The sequence below is a fragment of the Coregonus lavaretus genome (genome assembly GCF_964263955.1).
Source record: "Coregonus lavaretus genome assembly, chromosome: 14".
Taxonomy (NCBI): domain Eukaryota; kingdom Metazoa; phylum Chordata; class Actinopteri; order Salmoniformes; family Salmonidae; genus Coregonus; species Coregonus lavaretus.
Genome location: NC_140001.1, coordinates 20,720,444 through 20,736,173, shown reverse-complemented (window position 1 = coordinate 20,736,173; position 15,730 = coordinate 20,720,444). Strand labels below are relative to the sequence as shown.

Below are 15,730 nucleotides of genomic sequence, written 5' to 3'. Positions count from 1 at the left end.
AATGAAATAACTTTGAGGGGGAGTGAGAAGGGGGGCCAGGCAGAGCGGTGACCCCACAGTCCCGTCTGCTCAGCCTATTGCAGGCTGATCTGGAGGGTGGCTTGGACACAGAGGAGTGTTGGCAGAGTTTCCACCCCTGAGCGCGCCGTATATATTGAGCTCAGCATGCCATCGCAAACACACTGGCACAGACAGGTACTGGTAAGAGATTCACGACCGTCGCTCTCCACATTATTTTATCTAGTTTTTAAAAAACAAACATCACTTTGAAGTTAATTTATTTAACATGTTGGGGTAACACACTTCTTTGTCATTCACTATACATAAAATTATTTAACTTACAAACAAATAGATTAACATGAGGACTGTTGTCAATTTCACTTTTTTGCCCCGAATATTTTTTAGTAGAGAAAGGGGCAGGGACTTTTGTTTACATACATGAGAGAACCAGTTTTGTGCAGAATTTAACTGCAGATTTTCTGGCACTATTATTTCATTATTTTTGCCACTATCCTATCAAACTGCAAACTACCCATTGGAATATAAAAATGTTCAACTAGTCTACTGGACCCTAAAAATATATGTTATGCGCTCCATAATTTCTCCTTTATCTCTGTACAGTTTCATCATAATCCATCCTGTTCACTATGGCCACAGACCACCAGAACCCTGCATCCAAGCAGCAGCAGCCAGGCACCAGTGCTTTCAAGGTGAGGGGGAGAGAGGGAGAGGGGGAGAGGAAGGGCAGAGGAGGGCAGGGCAGAGGAGGGCAGGGCAGCGGAGGGCAGGGCAGGGCAGAGGAGGGCAGGGCAGAGGAGGGCAGGGCAGAGGAGGGCAGGGCAGGGCAGAGGACGGCAGGACAGAGGAGGGCAGGGCAGAGAAGGGCAGGACAGAGGAGGGCAGGGCAGGGCAGAGGAGGGCAGGGGAGGGCAGGGCAGAGAAGGGCAGGACAGAGGAGGGCAGGGCAGAGAAGGGCAGGGCAGAGGAGGGCAGGACAGAGGAAGGCAGGGCAGAGGAGGGCAGGGCAGAGGAGGGCAGGGGAGGGCAGGGCAGGACAGAGGAGGGCAGGGCAGAGAAGGGCAGGGCAGAGGAGGGCAGGGCAGAGGAGGGCAGGGCAGAGGAGGGCAGGGCAGAGGAGGGCAGGACAGAGGAAGGCAGGGCAGAGAAGGGCAGGGCAGAGGAGGGCAGGGCAGAGGAGGGCAGGACAGAGGAGGGCAGGGCAGAGAAGGGCAGGGCAGAGGAGGGCAGGGCAGAGGAGGGCAGGACAGAGGAGGGCAGGGCAGAGGAGGGCAGGGCAGAGGAGGGCAGGACAGAGGAAGGCAGGGCAGAGAAGGGCAGGGCAGAGGAGGGCAGGGCAGAGGAGGGCAGGGCAGAGGAGGGCAGGACAGAGGAAGGCAGGGCAGAGAAGGGCAGGGCAGAGGAGGGCAGGGCAGAGGAGGGCAGGGCAGAGGAGGGCAGGACAGAGGAAGGCAGGGCAGAGAAGGGCAGGGCAGAGGAGGGCAGGGGAGGGCAGGGCAGAGGAGGGCAGAGGAGGGCAGGGCAGAGGAGGGCAGGGCAGGGCAGGGCTGAGGAGGGCAGGTGAAAGGAATGGATAATGGTGGGGCAGGGTGGATCAAGGACAATGCGACACCGTGGGATTGTTCAAAGCAAAAGTTACACAGTATTCTACATAATTTCCCTGTATAACTTGAGAGGCCATCAGGACGAGCAAGGAGACCTACACATCCATGTTGTCTCTCCTTGTCTTCCACAGTTGATCATCTATGAACAGGAGAACTTCCAGGGGCGTTGCCATGAGCTGACTGGTCCCTGTAACGACCTCCAGGAAGCAGGCGTGGAGAAAGTGGGCTCCATACTGGTGCTGTGTGGACCGTGAGTGTGGCTCAGAGATAGTATGATAGAGAGAGGGAGAGGGAGAGGGAGAGGGAGTACGAGTGAGACAAAGGGTGAGAGTTAAACAAAAGAGAAAGATAGAGACAAAAACAATAGGAGTTAGATAGTGGTGTGTGTGGGGGGGCAGATAGGACAAAAGAAAATGGTTCTGTACAGGAAAACAAACACTTCCATAACACAAATATAGTCACTGCATTGTGCACAAGGCACAGTATGTTCATGCACCGTTCATCTTGTTTTTGTTATCCTTCACTTCCCCCCTCAACCACCTTGTGCCCTCCTTACCTGACTCGTCTGTGCTTCCTCAGATGGGTGGGATACGAGCAGGCTAACTGTAAAGGGGAACAGTATGTGTTTGAGAAGGGGGAGTATCCTCGCTGGGATTCCTGGACCAACAGCAGACGTAGCGACAACATCTTTGCATTCCGCCCCATTAAAGTGGTAACACAGCACACCTTCTCTACTACAACACAAATCAGCCATTTTGTTCAGCCTTTTTGAAGATTCTCTGTGACTGTTTCTTATGGTGTGTTTTCTATTCTCCTCACAGGACAGCCAGGAGCACAAGATTGTCCTTTATGAAAACCCCAGTTTCGCGGGGAAGAAGATCGAGATCATAGATGATGATGTCCCCAGCTTCCACTCACACGGATACCAAGAGAAGGTGTCCTCTGTCAGAGTTCAGAGTGGCACGTGAGTCTGTCCGCCAACAGCAGAGTTCTGTTACAGCAATATCTGCCCAAACATTGCCATATCATATTGCCATTTTCTCTTAATCACATGTATTGATCTTATCTCCATGGCTTTCTTCTCTAAATACTTTTCTCATTTTCTCTCTCCCATTCCATGACTCTCACACCTCTGCTGGTTGTGTACCAGTTGGGTGGGGTACCAGTATCCTGGCTACAGAGGCTATCAGTACCTGTTTGAGAAGGGGGAATACAAGGACTGTGCTGAGTTTGGTGCCCAGTTCCCTCAGATCCAGTCCGTCAGGCGCATCCGAGACCTGCAGTGGCACCAGAGGGGAGCTTTTCACCCTGCTGCTGGCGCTAACTAAGCTTATATGACTCTTTCCTGCCCCAAGCCCTAACCCCTGCAATCCTGCTCATTCCCACACCCCTCTCTCCAACACCTACTCAAAATTGCATTTTGATGCCTATTGTCATTGTTTCAGTAGCACAATCCTTTAAAGCAAAATAATAAATCCTTGTTGCTTATCTTTCAAGTGGTCATGTGACTCAACTGTGTTTTCACTTCTACACATTTCCTGCTGTATTGTTTATCTGAACAAACAGTTAACCTTTCAATTACTGAGCCACAACAGCAACTAATGCGTTTCAGACCAAAATATGTAGATGGAAGAGTGATTGGATGATGAGTAATTTTAATGGTATCAAATATAAAACTGAATATGTGACTTGGTCCAATTTCATAGCAGCCCTGTAATAGCCTACAGATGACAGTATCAGAACCTCATCATTATATGAAGCAAAATGCTACAAAGTAATCCAGTACTGGAGGAAATACTGTATTATTACATTTTAATACAAAATAATCTCCAGTTATGTAGGGCAGCTTTCTAACTTGCTGTGATTGGTTACCCGCGCAGAATGGACACTCACTTAATTTACTGTAATTAATAACAACACCGGAAAAGAAAGAAGAACATGCGGGTCGGTCGTTTTTCTGTGTGTGGCCACTACTCACGCTCTCAAAATGTTGGCGCCCTAAGAAGACATGTTTCCGAGGAGAGCAGGACGATTATGAGATGGAGTTACGTCGGGATGCCACCGGGCCGCAAGCAAAGTCAGGAGAAGAGGAATATTGGGACAGGGACACAGAAAGGTGGATTTCTGAGGAGGAATGGAGGGAGAAAAATAGGAAGAAGAGGTTGAAGATAATGAGGAAAGCAGAGGTTGCATTTGAATTTGAGGAAGATGGCGATACAAATGGAGAAGATTGGTGTCAGGTGCGAACAGAGTGAGCCAGACCGAGTTCTGGAGGTGAAATGGAAGTGAATGAGGGCGGCGAGTTAAGTGAGGTGGAAAGTGTGGTGAAGAGCTCAGGACCCAAGCCTGGCATCAATGGACATGATAAAGAAGAATCTGGTCCAGTAGGAGTGACATTTTTGGAGAAAGTGGATCCTTGCCTTTTGGCGAATTTGTTAATGGTTTCAGGGTGGGTGGGAAAGGAGGTGGGTGCAGTTGAATCAGTGAAGGTAACCTGTAGTGGACTTGTGATTTTTGTTTGTGTTTCTTCTGAACAGAGGGAGCGGGTGCTCAGTGTCACGCAGCTTGGGTCAAGATCTGTTTCTTGCTTTGCTATTCGGAACAGGGCACCATTGAAAGGAGTGATTTCTGGGGTAATGTAGAGGCGGAGCAATTGAAGTTGAAGATTCCTGGTGTTCCTGATGCCAACCGTTTGGTGCTTCGCAAACCCGGTGGTGAGCGTGGTGAAACAGAGGAGTCACTGTCAGTCCTTTTGAGTTTTGAGTCAGAGTTTTTACCCGACAAAGTCATGTTACCATATATCAGTTAGTTTTTGTGCCGAATCCACTGCGCTGTTTCAGGTGCAATGTTTATGGTCATGTCGCAGCAGTTTGTAGGAGGGAAATTTCAAGATGTGGGAAGTGTGCAGGAGGGCATGGGATAGAGGATTGTGTCGTTTCGGTGGATAAAGTTGTGTGTGTCAACTGTAGGGGTGCCCATGTTGCTGGGGATCGGAAGTATCCGGTGCGAGAGAGGCAGGTTGAGGTGGTTAGAGTCAGAGTAGTGCAGAAGGTGTAGTATGCTGAGGCAGTGAAGAAAGTAGAGGAGGATGGGTTAAGGGTGAGGGATCCTGAGAGGACCCCTGTGAGTAGTAGATCTGTGCCAACACAGAGGGATATGCCAACAAGTGATATATGCTTCAGTAAGGTTGGCTTCTTAGCGTTCATAGCAATGGTTATGAACAGTACCACAGAAATGGAACGTAAATCACAGAAAATAGATGTTGTGGTTGCAGCTGCAGAGAAGTATTTGGGTATTCAAGATTTGACTTCAGAAGAGTTACAGGGTGTATTGAGTGGTGGTGTCCCGTCCTCCCAGGCCGTTGGCATGTTGCAGGAGTAGATAGGGTAAAAGTAGTGGAATGGGGTAGTGGGTTTTTATTGAGTGTAGGGTTAGTTAGGTGTAGGGCACAGGAGGTTGGTGGCACCTTAATTGGGGAGGACGGGCTCGTGGTAATGGCTGGAGCGGAATCAGTGGAATGGTATCAAATACATCAAACATGGTTTGATGCCATTCCATTTGCTCATTACAGCCATTATTATGAGCCGTCCTCCCCTCAGCAGCCTCCACTAGCATAGGTTTAGTTTTCATTTTGTATCACAAAGTATAATGGATTTATATTATAGTCCAGTTGGGGGCGGTAATGTAACATATTGGATGCCAACCCCCGATAAACTCCAAAGAAGAAGAAGAAGAAGAAGAAGAAGAAGAAGACGACGTAGCATTGGTAAGATATTATGCCGCGTTCAAAACAACTAGGAACTCGGAAAAATACGAAGTCAAATCATGACGTCAGTGATCTTTAGTTCGGAAAGTCGGAGCTATAGAAAGAGGCCCGAGTTCCCGATTTGGATGACCGTTCAAATCGATTTTTCCCTTTTTTTTTGTATCGAGTTCCCAGTTGTCTTCAACGCACTGAAGTCGGAAGTCGAAGTTTTCCGATTTCCCAGTTCCTTTTAACGCGGCATTAGCCCTGTTTTTTAAACAAGTTTAGACATGGCATAAAAGCACTGCGCATCGAGCACGGCTAGAGGCGATACTTAACATATTTTCAATTGGAGTTTGGTAAGGCATTTTCAGTTTTTAGCAGCGGTTAAGTAACTGCTAGCTAGCTAGCTAGCTAGCATCTTTAGCTAACACCTGTGAGCTTCCGGAGCTAACGTAACTTGCTAGCTAGCTATCAAGCCGCTCATCAAAGTATGTGTTTCTAGCTAGCTAGATAACTAACCTAAACTGACATATTGTTGTTAGCTAGATAACTGTTATTTGCATAGGTTGTCCAGTATCCTGCAGAACCTTCAGTTTATATGCAGAACCCTTAGCTGGCTAGTAGTCTGTTTGACATCCTATACTTAACTCTTATAACACAGATGAATACTTCAACCTTGTAAAGGGATAATTATTTATGCTATTGCCTTCATATAGCAAACTCTCCTGTCCTCCACAGTCAAGATGCCAGTCCTTTGTAGCAGCTGTGCTGAGAAGCGTGCAGTGCTGAAACGTCCAAAGACAGCCCATTCCCTGTGCAAAGAGTGCTTCTTCTGGGCCTTTGAGGAGGAGGTGCATCAGACAATAATGTCAGCGCAGCTCTTCAAAGATGGAGAGACTGTGGGCATTGGTGCCTCGGGCGGGAAGGACTCCACTGTGCTGGCACACCTCATGAAGGTCCTAAATGAGCGCTATAACTACGGCCTGAAACTACTGCTGCTGTCTGTGGACGAGGGCATCACAGGTTACCGTGACGACTCCTTGGAGACTGTGAAGAGGAACCAGCAGCAGTATGAGCTACCTCTGAAGATTGTGTCCTATGAGGAGCTGTATGGCTGGACCATGGATGCCATAGTGAAGCAAATCGGACTGAAGAACAATTGCACTTTCTGTGGAGTGTTCCGAAGGCAGGCACTGGACAGGGGAGCCATGATGCTGAAGGTTGATAAGATATGTACAGGTAATATAAGACAAATATATTTGTTATTGAGCAGGCTTATTTTATCTATCTTATTTCAGATGAGGCGTAGCCTAGTTTAAACAGTCCCTCCAGGATTTTGCGATTCTGTGATCACAACCCTTTTAGCAAAATCAACATTTTCCTGCATATAATGCGAGGGCATGCAAATTTGACCAATCAATGCAACTTGCCATGCAAAATGTAATTATTGCCACAGCAAAATCAAGCATTTTGGCATGCAACTATCACAAAAAAACTGCGAAATCCTGGAGGGACTGATTTTAAAGGACTGTTTGTGTTTCTGACTGTTCTCAGGTCACAACGCTGATGACGTGGCAGAGACAGTTCTGATGAATGTCCTCCGAGGAGACATCGCCCGTCTGCGTCGCTGCACTGCCATCAGCACAGCCAGCGAGGGCGAGGGGGTAGTGCCACGCTGCAAGCCCCTCAAATACGCCTACGAGAAGGAGATTGTCCTCTACGCCTACTTCAAGAAGCTGGACTACTTCTCCACAGAGTGCATTTACTCCCCCAACGCCTACCGAGGTCATGCCCGCACCTTCCTGAAAGACCTGGAGGCTGTGCGGCCCAGCGCCATCATGGACGTCATCCACTCTGGGGAGAACCTGTCAGTGAGGGAGGGTGTGAAGATGCCCATTCAGGGGACCTGCGGCCGCTGTGGCTACATCTCCAGCCAGGCGCTGTGTAAATCCTGTGTTCTGCTGGAGGGCCTGAACCGTGGCCTGCCTAGACTAGGAATCGGCAAGCACCACCGCCTCCACGGGAAGATCCTCTCACAGCAGCCTCTGACCCAGGCAGAGGAGAGGAAGCTCAAGGCTGTGGACTTCTGAGAGGCAGAACGTCTCAGGATCACCACTGTTTCTGTGAAGTTACACTTTGAAATGAGTAACCGAAGATGACTAAACCAGATGTGGAGTTGTTTTTAAGTTTCAGCTTGGAATTGAAGGAGAGCCTCTAATGAAAGAGTAGCCAGCGTTTCCCCTTTTCGGCCACTGAACAATGGGGAAGTGATAATGATTGATTAAAAAGGTCCTTGCAGTTGCTGGAATCCAAATAAAATGTACATTCGGCTATGTGGTCAGTGAATTATGGAACCTCTGCCAGCTGATGATTGAAATAAAAGTGTATTTTGTGCGGTATCTGTATAATAAAGCCATTCAACGTTTGCATGGCCTCTTATGATTTAGTCTCTGAAACATTCCTCAAGAGACTTCTTACACGTACTTGTGTTAGGATTACATTTTTCACAAATTGGAAAAAAAAGTCCTAGCTGAAACAATTTTTATGTATGAAAATTATTTTCGTTATTGAGGTGGAATTGACCTTAACACTGCCTTGTAACTAAGGTCAAATTAATAGGCTACTATGCCTATTATAAAATATATAGGTACACTACCGGTCAAAAGTTTTAGAACACCTACTCATTCAAGGGTTTTTCTTTATATGTACTATTTTCTACATTGTAGAATAATAGTGAAGACATCAAAACTATGAAATAACACATATGGACTCATGTAGTAACCAAAAAAGTGTTAAACAAATCAAAATATATTTTATATTTGAGATTCTTCAAATAGCCACCCTTTGCCTTGATGATAGCTTTGCACACTCTTGGCATTCTCTCAACCAGCTTCATGAGGTAGTCACCTGGAATGCATTTCAATTAACAGGTGTGCCTTCTTAAAAGTTAATTTGTGGAATTTCTTTCCTTAATGCGTTTGAGCCAATCAGTTGTGTTGTGACAAGGTAAGGGAGTATACAGAAGATAGACCTATTTGGTAAAATATAATGTCCGTATTATGGCAAGAGCAGCTCAAATAAGCAAAGAGAAACATTTTACATTTAAGTCATTTAGCAGACGCTCTTATCCAGAGCGACTTACAGTTAGTGAATACATTTTTTTTATTTTATTTTTTTATACTGGCCCCCCGTGGGAATCGAACCCACAACCCTGGCGTTGCAAACGCCATGCTCTATCAACTGAGCTATATCCCTGCCGGCCATTCCCTCCCCTACCCTGGACGACGCTGGGCCAATTGAGCGCCGCCCATGAGTCTCCCGGTCGTGGCCGGCTGCGACAGAGCCTGGATTCGAACCAGGATCTTTAGTGACACAGTTAGCACTGCGATGCAGTGCCTTAGACCACTGCGCCACTCAGGAGTAACGACAGTCCATCATTACTTTAAGACATGAAGGTCAGTCAATACAGAACATTTCAAGAACTTTGAAAGTTTCTTCAAGTGCAGTCTCAAAAACCATCAAGCGCTATAATGAAACTGTCTCTCATGAGGACCGCCACAGGAAAGGAAGACCCAGAGTTACCTCTGCTGCAGAAGATAAGGTCATTAGTTACCAGCCTCAGAAATTGCAGCCCAAATAAATGCTTCACAGAGTTTAAGTAACACATCTCAACATCAGCTGTTCAGAGGAGACTGTGTGAATCAGGCCTTCGTGGTCGAATTGCTGCAAAGAAACCACTACTAAACGACACCAATAATAGGAAGAGACTTGCTTGGGCCAAGAAACACGAGCAATGGACATTAGACCGGTGGAAATGTGTCCTTTGGTCTGGAGTCCAAATTTGAGATTTTTGGTTCCAACCGCTATGTCTTTGTGAGACGCGGTGTGGGTGAACGGATGATCTCTGCATGTGTATTTCCCACAGTAAAGCATGGAGGAGGAGGTGTTATGGTGTGGGGATGCTTTGCTGGTGTCTATGATTTATTTAGAATTCAAGGCACACTTAACCAGCATGGCTACCACAGCATTCTGCAGCGATACGCCATCCCATCTGGTTTGGGCTTATTGGGACTATCATTTGTTTTTCAACAGGACAATGACCCAACACACCTCCAGGCTGTGTAGGGCTATTTTACCAAGAAGGAGAGTGATGAAGTGCTGCATCAGATGACCTGGCCTCCACAATTCCCCGACCTCAACCAAATTGAGATGGTTTGGGATGAGTCGGACCGCAGAGTGAAGGAAAAGCAGCCAACAAGTGCTCAGCATATGTGGGAACTCATTCAAGACTGTTGGAAAAGCATTCCAGGTGAAGCTGGTTGAGAGAATGCCAAGAGTGTGCAAAGCTGTCATCAAGGCAAAGGGTGGCTATTTGAAGAATCTCAAATATAAAATATATTTTGATTTGTTTAACACTTTTTTGGTTACTACATGATTCCATATGTGTTATTTCATAGTTTTGATGTCTTCACTATTATTCTACAATGTAGTAAATAGTAAAAATAAAGAAAAATCCTTGAATGAGTAGGTGTTCTACAACTTTTGACCGGTAGTGTAGGTGTATCTGCTGTAAATTATGTCTTGTGTAAAAATGTTTCTTCATCAGTCACGGTTACAATGTTTTCATAAACAATGTTTATTTGAGGCAGCCTGTCTGTCCACTGACGTATAATAAGTACGAGCCTGTGATATACAGTAGTAGGCTACTTTGTATAAATGTAGTTTCACTCGCTAGAGGCCGCGCTTTATCACGTTATTTAAATTGCCCGGGGTTCTCGTTTATGTCGGCGTATATAAATGCGCGTGCTCGTGAAGAACACGCGCACATCGCTGCGTGGTCGTGTACGGTACTTCCCAACCAACTTCAGCACAGTGAGTAAACTAATTGAGATTTTGAGAGGAAACCACGGAAATCGAAAAACGATTACAGGAAAACATTTTCACTGGTCAAGCCAATTCTGGAAGTATGGACGATTTAGGTAAGTTTCAAGCCGTGTCCTTTTCTAATCTCTGCCTTTTTCTATTTAGCATAGCGGTAAGTATGGGTGGAGAGAAAATAATGTATTTCGAGGCTGCAGAGATTTCAAGGTCTTGGGATAATAGACGGCGTGGGATTTTAAAAAAAAGTTTAAACTACGTACAAAGGCTTAGAATTAAACACGGTTTATCCACTTTTCATGTCGGATTTCCATCCTTCGAACTGAATAGTGACAAGTCAACTCGTTTGCATAAATTCTTTTTCTTAAGCTAACACTTTGGCAAAAGTCCGTCTGATGGTGTCAACATTGTTTGTATAAAAACGAGGTTCCACCCATATTGATTGGCTTTACCATCGTAGGCCGAAAAGCTATGGGCGTTTTTTTTACTACAACACTGTCTCATTGCAGTTGGTACAGATGCTTGAAGTTTTTTATTTATTTTGTAGGCAAGTCAGTTACGAAAAAAATATTATTTACAATGACGGCCTACACCGGCCAAACCCGGACGAATTGTGCGCGGCTCTATGGGACTCCCAATCACGGCCAGTTGTGATACAGCCTGGAATCGAACCAAGGGGTCTGTAGTGACGCCTCAAGCGCTGAGATGCAGTGCCTTAGACCGCTGCGCCACTCGAGAAGTTGTCCAATGTAACGCGGTGCAAGCTAGTAACGTCATAGCCTTGTAGGTTCAGCGTTAGTCATGGTACAGTTATACAAACGTTCTAAATGGCGACACCATCTCAATATGGGAAATGTCATAAATAAAGTGTATGTCTGCCCCTTGGAATTTTAATCAAGCCCATTGTCACTTATTGTATGGAAAATATGGTCGTGCCTTCTCAGGCATCCTGCTCAAATTAGCAAAGACTCACTATCTTTTCATGGCAACCTTTATGGCATATGAGTAAAACTAAATAGTTACTTATTATATAATGCTTGGGTCCATACTTAGATTTGGTTGTCTCTGACTTTCTATTTATAGTGGTAGTCCTTCTGTGCTGATAGTAGGCCTAGTGTCTCCTCTGTTTTATATATGGGTCTCATGACCGCTGTCCAAAGCCTACCCAGCTAATAATTCTAGGGAGAGAGAACATTTTTGTAATGTTCCCATAATGTTTGCGTGTCCAGTTTTCCATTAGTTAGGTGAACATTCTATCTATGTTAGCAAACACCTTCTGAGAACCTTTTTAGTATATTTCCGTGTTAAAGTTAGGTGAAAATTCCCTTAATGTAAAACGGAACTTATCTAGAATGTGGTTACAATGTTCTCATTAATGTAGTTTTCTGACGGTTAGGAGAATACTCCATCAACATTCCACCAAACATACATAGAACATGGCCATGTTCTCAGAATACAAGATACTAATGTACTAGACACGTTTGATAGGAACGTTGTGTATCAATCGTCAGGACGCCGCCTGATGTTCCCGTTCTTCTTCAAAAAAATTACACATCACCCCTTGTTACTGTGGCCAAGCCCATCAAGGCTCTGATTGGTGAACCACTGATCCATTCACAGCTTTGTTTGTTAGCAAGGTTTGGGGGACACAGGCACAATGCTGTTAACATAGTGTTTTTTTGACATACATATTGGACACACTTTGACATGCATGATTACATTGTGCATGTTCATTTATACAGTAATTATTATTCAACATGTCCTCCCCTGGGATTTGAACTCACAACCTCTTGATTCAAGGCATTCTGATCTTCCTGCTACGCCACCATGTCTGTCATTTATCCTGTGGGGAACCATGAGGGCCTTCTAAAAATTTGTGTATACTACCGGTCAAAAGTTTTAGAACACCTACTCATTCAAGGGTTTTTCTTTATTTGTACTATTTTCTACATTGTAGAATAATAGTGAAGACATCAAAACTATGAAATAACACATATGGACAGTCTTGAAGGAGTTCCCACAAATGCTGAGCACTTGTTGGCTGCTTTTCCTTCACTCTGCGTCCGACTCATCCCAAACCATCTCAATTTGGTTGAGGTCGGGGAATTGTGGAGGCCAGGTCATCTGATGCAGCACTCCATCACTCTCCTTCTTGGTAAAATAGCCCTTACACAGCCTGGAGGTGTGTTGGGTCATTGTCCTGTTGAAAAACAAATGATAGTCCCACTAAACCCAAACCAGATGGGATGGCGTATCGCTGCAGAATGCTGTGGTAGCCATGCTGTTAAGTGTGCATTGAATTCTAAATCAATCACAGACAGTGTCACCAGCAAAGCACTCCCACACCATAACACCTCCTCCATGCTTTACGGTGGGAAAAACACATGCAGAGATCATCCGTTCACCCACACCGCGTCTCACAAAGACACAGCGGTTTGATCCAAAAATCTCAAATTTGGACTCCAAACCAAAGGACACATTTCCACCGGTCTAATGTCCATTGCTCGTGTTTCTTGGGCCAAGCAAGTCTCTTCTTATTGGTGTCCTTAAGTAGTGTTTTTTTTTTTTTTTTGCAGCAATTTGACCATGAAGGCCTGATTCACACAGTCCCCTCTGAACAGTTGGTGTTGAGATGTCTGTTACTTGAACTCTGTGACGCATTTATTTGGGCTGCAATTTCTGAGGCTGGTAACTAATGACCTTATCCTCTGCAGCAGAGGTAACTCTGGGTCTTCCATTCATGTGGTGATCCTCATGAGAGCCAGTTTCATCATAGCGCTTGATGGTTTCAATGTTCTTGACATTTTCCGTATTGACTGACCTTCATGTCTTAAAGTAATGATGGACTGTTGTTTCTCTTTGCTTATTTGAGCTGTTCTTGCCATAATATGGACTTGGTCTTTTACCAAATAGTGCTATCTTCTGTGTACCCCCTGTCCCTTGTCACAACACAACTTATTGGCTCAAACGCAGTAAGAAGGAAAGAAATTCCACAAATACAATTTTAAGAAGGCACACCTGTTAATTGAAATGCATTCCAGGTGACTACCTCATGAAGCTGGTTGAGAGAATGCCAAGAGTGTGCAAAGCTGTCATCAAGGCAAAGGGTGGCTATTTGAAGAATCTCAAATATAAAATATTTTGATTTGTTTAACACTTATGGTTACTACATGATTCCATATGTGTTATTACTAAATGTATATAAATATTACATGTACATAATTATTCAGACCCTTTACTCAGTACTTTGTTGAAGCACCTTTGGCAGCGATTACAGCCTTGCGTCTTCTTGGGAATTACTCTACAAACTAGGCACACCTGTATTTGGGGAGTTTCTCTGCAGATCCTCTCAAGCTCTGTCAGGTTGGATGGGGAGCGTCGCTGCACATCTATTTTCAGGTCTCTCCAGAGATGTTTGATCGGGTTCAAGGCCGGGCTCTGGCTGAGGTCCTGAGCGCTCTGGAGCAGGTGTTCATCAAGGATCTCTCTGTACTTTGCTCCGTTCATCTTTCCCTCGATCCTGACTAGTCTCCCAGTCCCTGCCGCTGAAAAACATCCCCACAGCATGATGCTGCCACCACCATGCTTCACCGTCGGTATGGTGCCAGGTTTCCTCCAGACTTGACGCTTGGCATTCAGCCCAAAGAGTTCAATCTTGGTTTCATCAGACAGGAGAATCTTGTTTCTCATGGTCTGAGAGTCCTTTACGTGCCTTTTGGAAAAATCCAAGCGGGCTGTCATGTGCCTTTTTTTACTGAGGAGTGGCTTTCATCTGGCCACTCTACCATAAAGGCCTGATTGGTGGAGTGCTGCACAGATGGAAGTCCTTTGTGAAAGTTCTTCTTCTGGAAGGTTCTCCCATCTCCACAGAGGAACTCTGGAGCTCTGTCAGAGTGACCATCGGGTTCTTGGTCACTTCCCTGACCAAGGCCCTTCTCCCCTGATCGCTCAGTTTTGCCAGGCGGCCAGCTCTAGGGAGAGTCTTGGTGGTTCCAAACTTCTTCCATTTAAGAATGATGGCCACTGTGTTCCTGGGGACTTTCAATGCTGCAGACATGTTTTGGTACTCTTCCCCAATCTGTGCCTCGACACAATCCTATCTCAGCGCTCTATGGACAATTCCTTCGACCTCATGGCTTGGTTTTTGCTCTGACATGCACTGCCAACTGTGGGACTTTATATAGACACGTGTGCCTTTCCAAATCATGTCCAATCAATTGAATTACAACCAGTGGAAAACTGGATGCACCTGAGCTCAATTTCTAGTCTCATAGCAAAGGATTTAAATACTTATGTAAATGTGATATTTCAGTTTTGTATTTTTAATATATTTGCAAAGAATTCTATAAACCTGTTTTCGATTTGTCATTATGGTGTATTGTGTGTAGATTGAGGATTTTTATTTAATCAATTTTAGAATATGGCTGTAACGTAACAAATTGTGGGGAAGGTGTCTGAATACTTTCCAAATGCACTGTATGCTGTGCTTTGGACAATCTGAATGATTCTGTTGTACCATTTGAGTAAAGAGCACCTTCACCTTGTCGTCATGACAAAAGTGCCCCTTTAAACCATATTCATTTATATAATGTAATTTGGAACGCTGCTGCTACTCTGTTAATTATTTATGCATAGTCCCTTTAACTCTACCCACATGTACATATTACTTCAACTAGCCGGTGCCCCCGCACATTGCCTCTGCACTGGTACCCCCCTCTATATAGCCTCCCTACTGTTATTTTATTTTAATTCTGCTCTTTTTTTTCTCAACACTTTTTTGTTTGTTTTATTTTTACTTTTTTGTTAAAAATAAATGCACTGTTGGTTAAGGGCTGTAAGTAAGCATTTCACTGTAATGTCTGCACCTGTTGTATTCGGCGCATGTGGCCAATAAAATGTGATTTGATGTGGATATTGGAGGACTTCCAACAGACAGACTTTGGTCTTCCAACATGGTGCCTGGTGCGCTTGCTAGGTGATTTGTGACGCAACTGCAAGCCCGCTATCAAATGTTATTAATGAAAATCACAAAAGTAGTGCACTGGGCCTTTACTAGTCCTGTATTAGTGGACCACAGCCATCTGTAGCGCGGGGAAAAAAGTCAGGCCTGTCTATTGTGTCCGTGTGCTTTCTTTGTGCTGCAGCCCGAAGCACGGCTCAGGCCTGTTTGATTTCAGTCATCAAAAAGCAATGCGTCTCCTGCACTAGAGTCTGCAATGGTCCAACTACACAATATAATGTTGGCGCATTAAGTGATGCTCTGTTTCTGTTATTTTCTTGATATTGATCTGACGTATTGGAATTTATCTCCCCAACTGAAGGTCCAATAGTCACGGTTCGCCACCGGAGTTGTCAGTTAATCTGACTATTCCCTCATTGATTTGATTTCCTTATTTCAGCAATTTTAGGGCTTTTTGTATAGTTGTCTAATGTTTGTGGGCCATAACTCTGTTTTTTAATGTTACTCCTGAATCACTATGAT

The 15,730-nt window shown here is 45.0% G+C and overlaps 3 protein-coding genes across 5 annotated transcripts in view; all 3 read left to right on the top strand.

Annotated features, from left to right (window-relative positions):
* Positions 1-647: 647 nt before the first annotated feature.
* On the top strand, positions 648-2,950 carry LOC311141810 (beta-crystallin B2-like; the record flags this gene model as incomplete). Its single annotated transcript, XM_084177281.1, has 5 exons — positions 648-710; positions 1,754-1,872; positions 2,202-2,334; positions 2,444-2,586; positions 2,773-2,950. 5 exons carry the CDS (start codon positions 648-650, stop codon positions 2,948-2,950), a joined length of 636 nt encoding a protein of 211 aa, XP_084033407.1.
* A 2,396-nt stretch (positions 2,951-5,346) lies between these two features.
* Positions 5,347-7,796, top strand: LOC311141804 (cytoplasmic tRNA 2-thiolation protein 1-like). Of its 3 annotated transcripts, none has more exons than XM_084177272.1 (3): positions 5,347-5,726; positions 6,109-6,609; positions 6,925-7,796. In XM_084177272.1, exons 2-3 carry the CDS (start codon positions 6,114-6,116, stop codon positions 7,458-7,460), a joined length of 1,032 nt encoding a protein of 343 aa, XP_084033398.1. In that variant the 5' UTR covers positions 5,347-5,726; positions 6,109-6,113; the 3' UTR covers positions 7,461-7,796. The 3 variants fall into 3 exon arrangements, with proteins under 3 accessions (XP_084033398.1, XP_084033400.1, XP_084033399.1); XM_084177274.1 differs by having other exon boundaries at positions 5,359-5,388; XM_084177273.1 differs by having other exon boundaries at positions 5,548-5,726; positions 6,087-6,609.
* Positions 7,797-10,188: 2,392 nt separating this feature from the next.
* Positions 10,189-15,730, top strand: part of LOC311141799 (paxillin-like) — a 30,392-nt gene continuing 24,850 nt past the window's right edge. The window contains exon 1 of the mRNA XM_084177264.1: positions 10,189-10,349. Coding sequence (XP_084033390.1) covers positions 10,337-10,349 — 13 coding nt within the window. The 5' untranslated portion in view covers positions 10,189-10,336. The remainder of the gene's footprint in view (positions 10,350-15,730) is intronic.

Coding starts and splice junctions, on each gene's coding strand:
- LOC311141804 (XM_084177272.1), top strand. CDS start 6,114: ATGCCAGTCCTTTGTAGCAGCTGTGCTGAGAAGCGTGCAGTGCTGAAA. Junction 6,610..6,924: donor GGTTGATAAGATATGTACAG/GTAATATAAGAC, acceptor GACTGTTCTCAG/GTCACAACGCTGATGACGTG.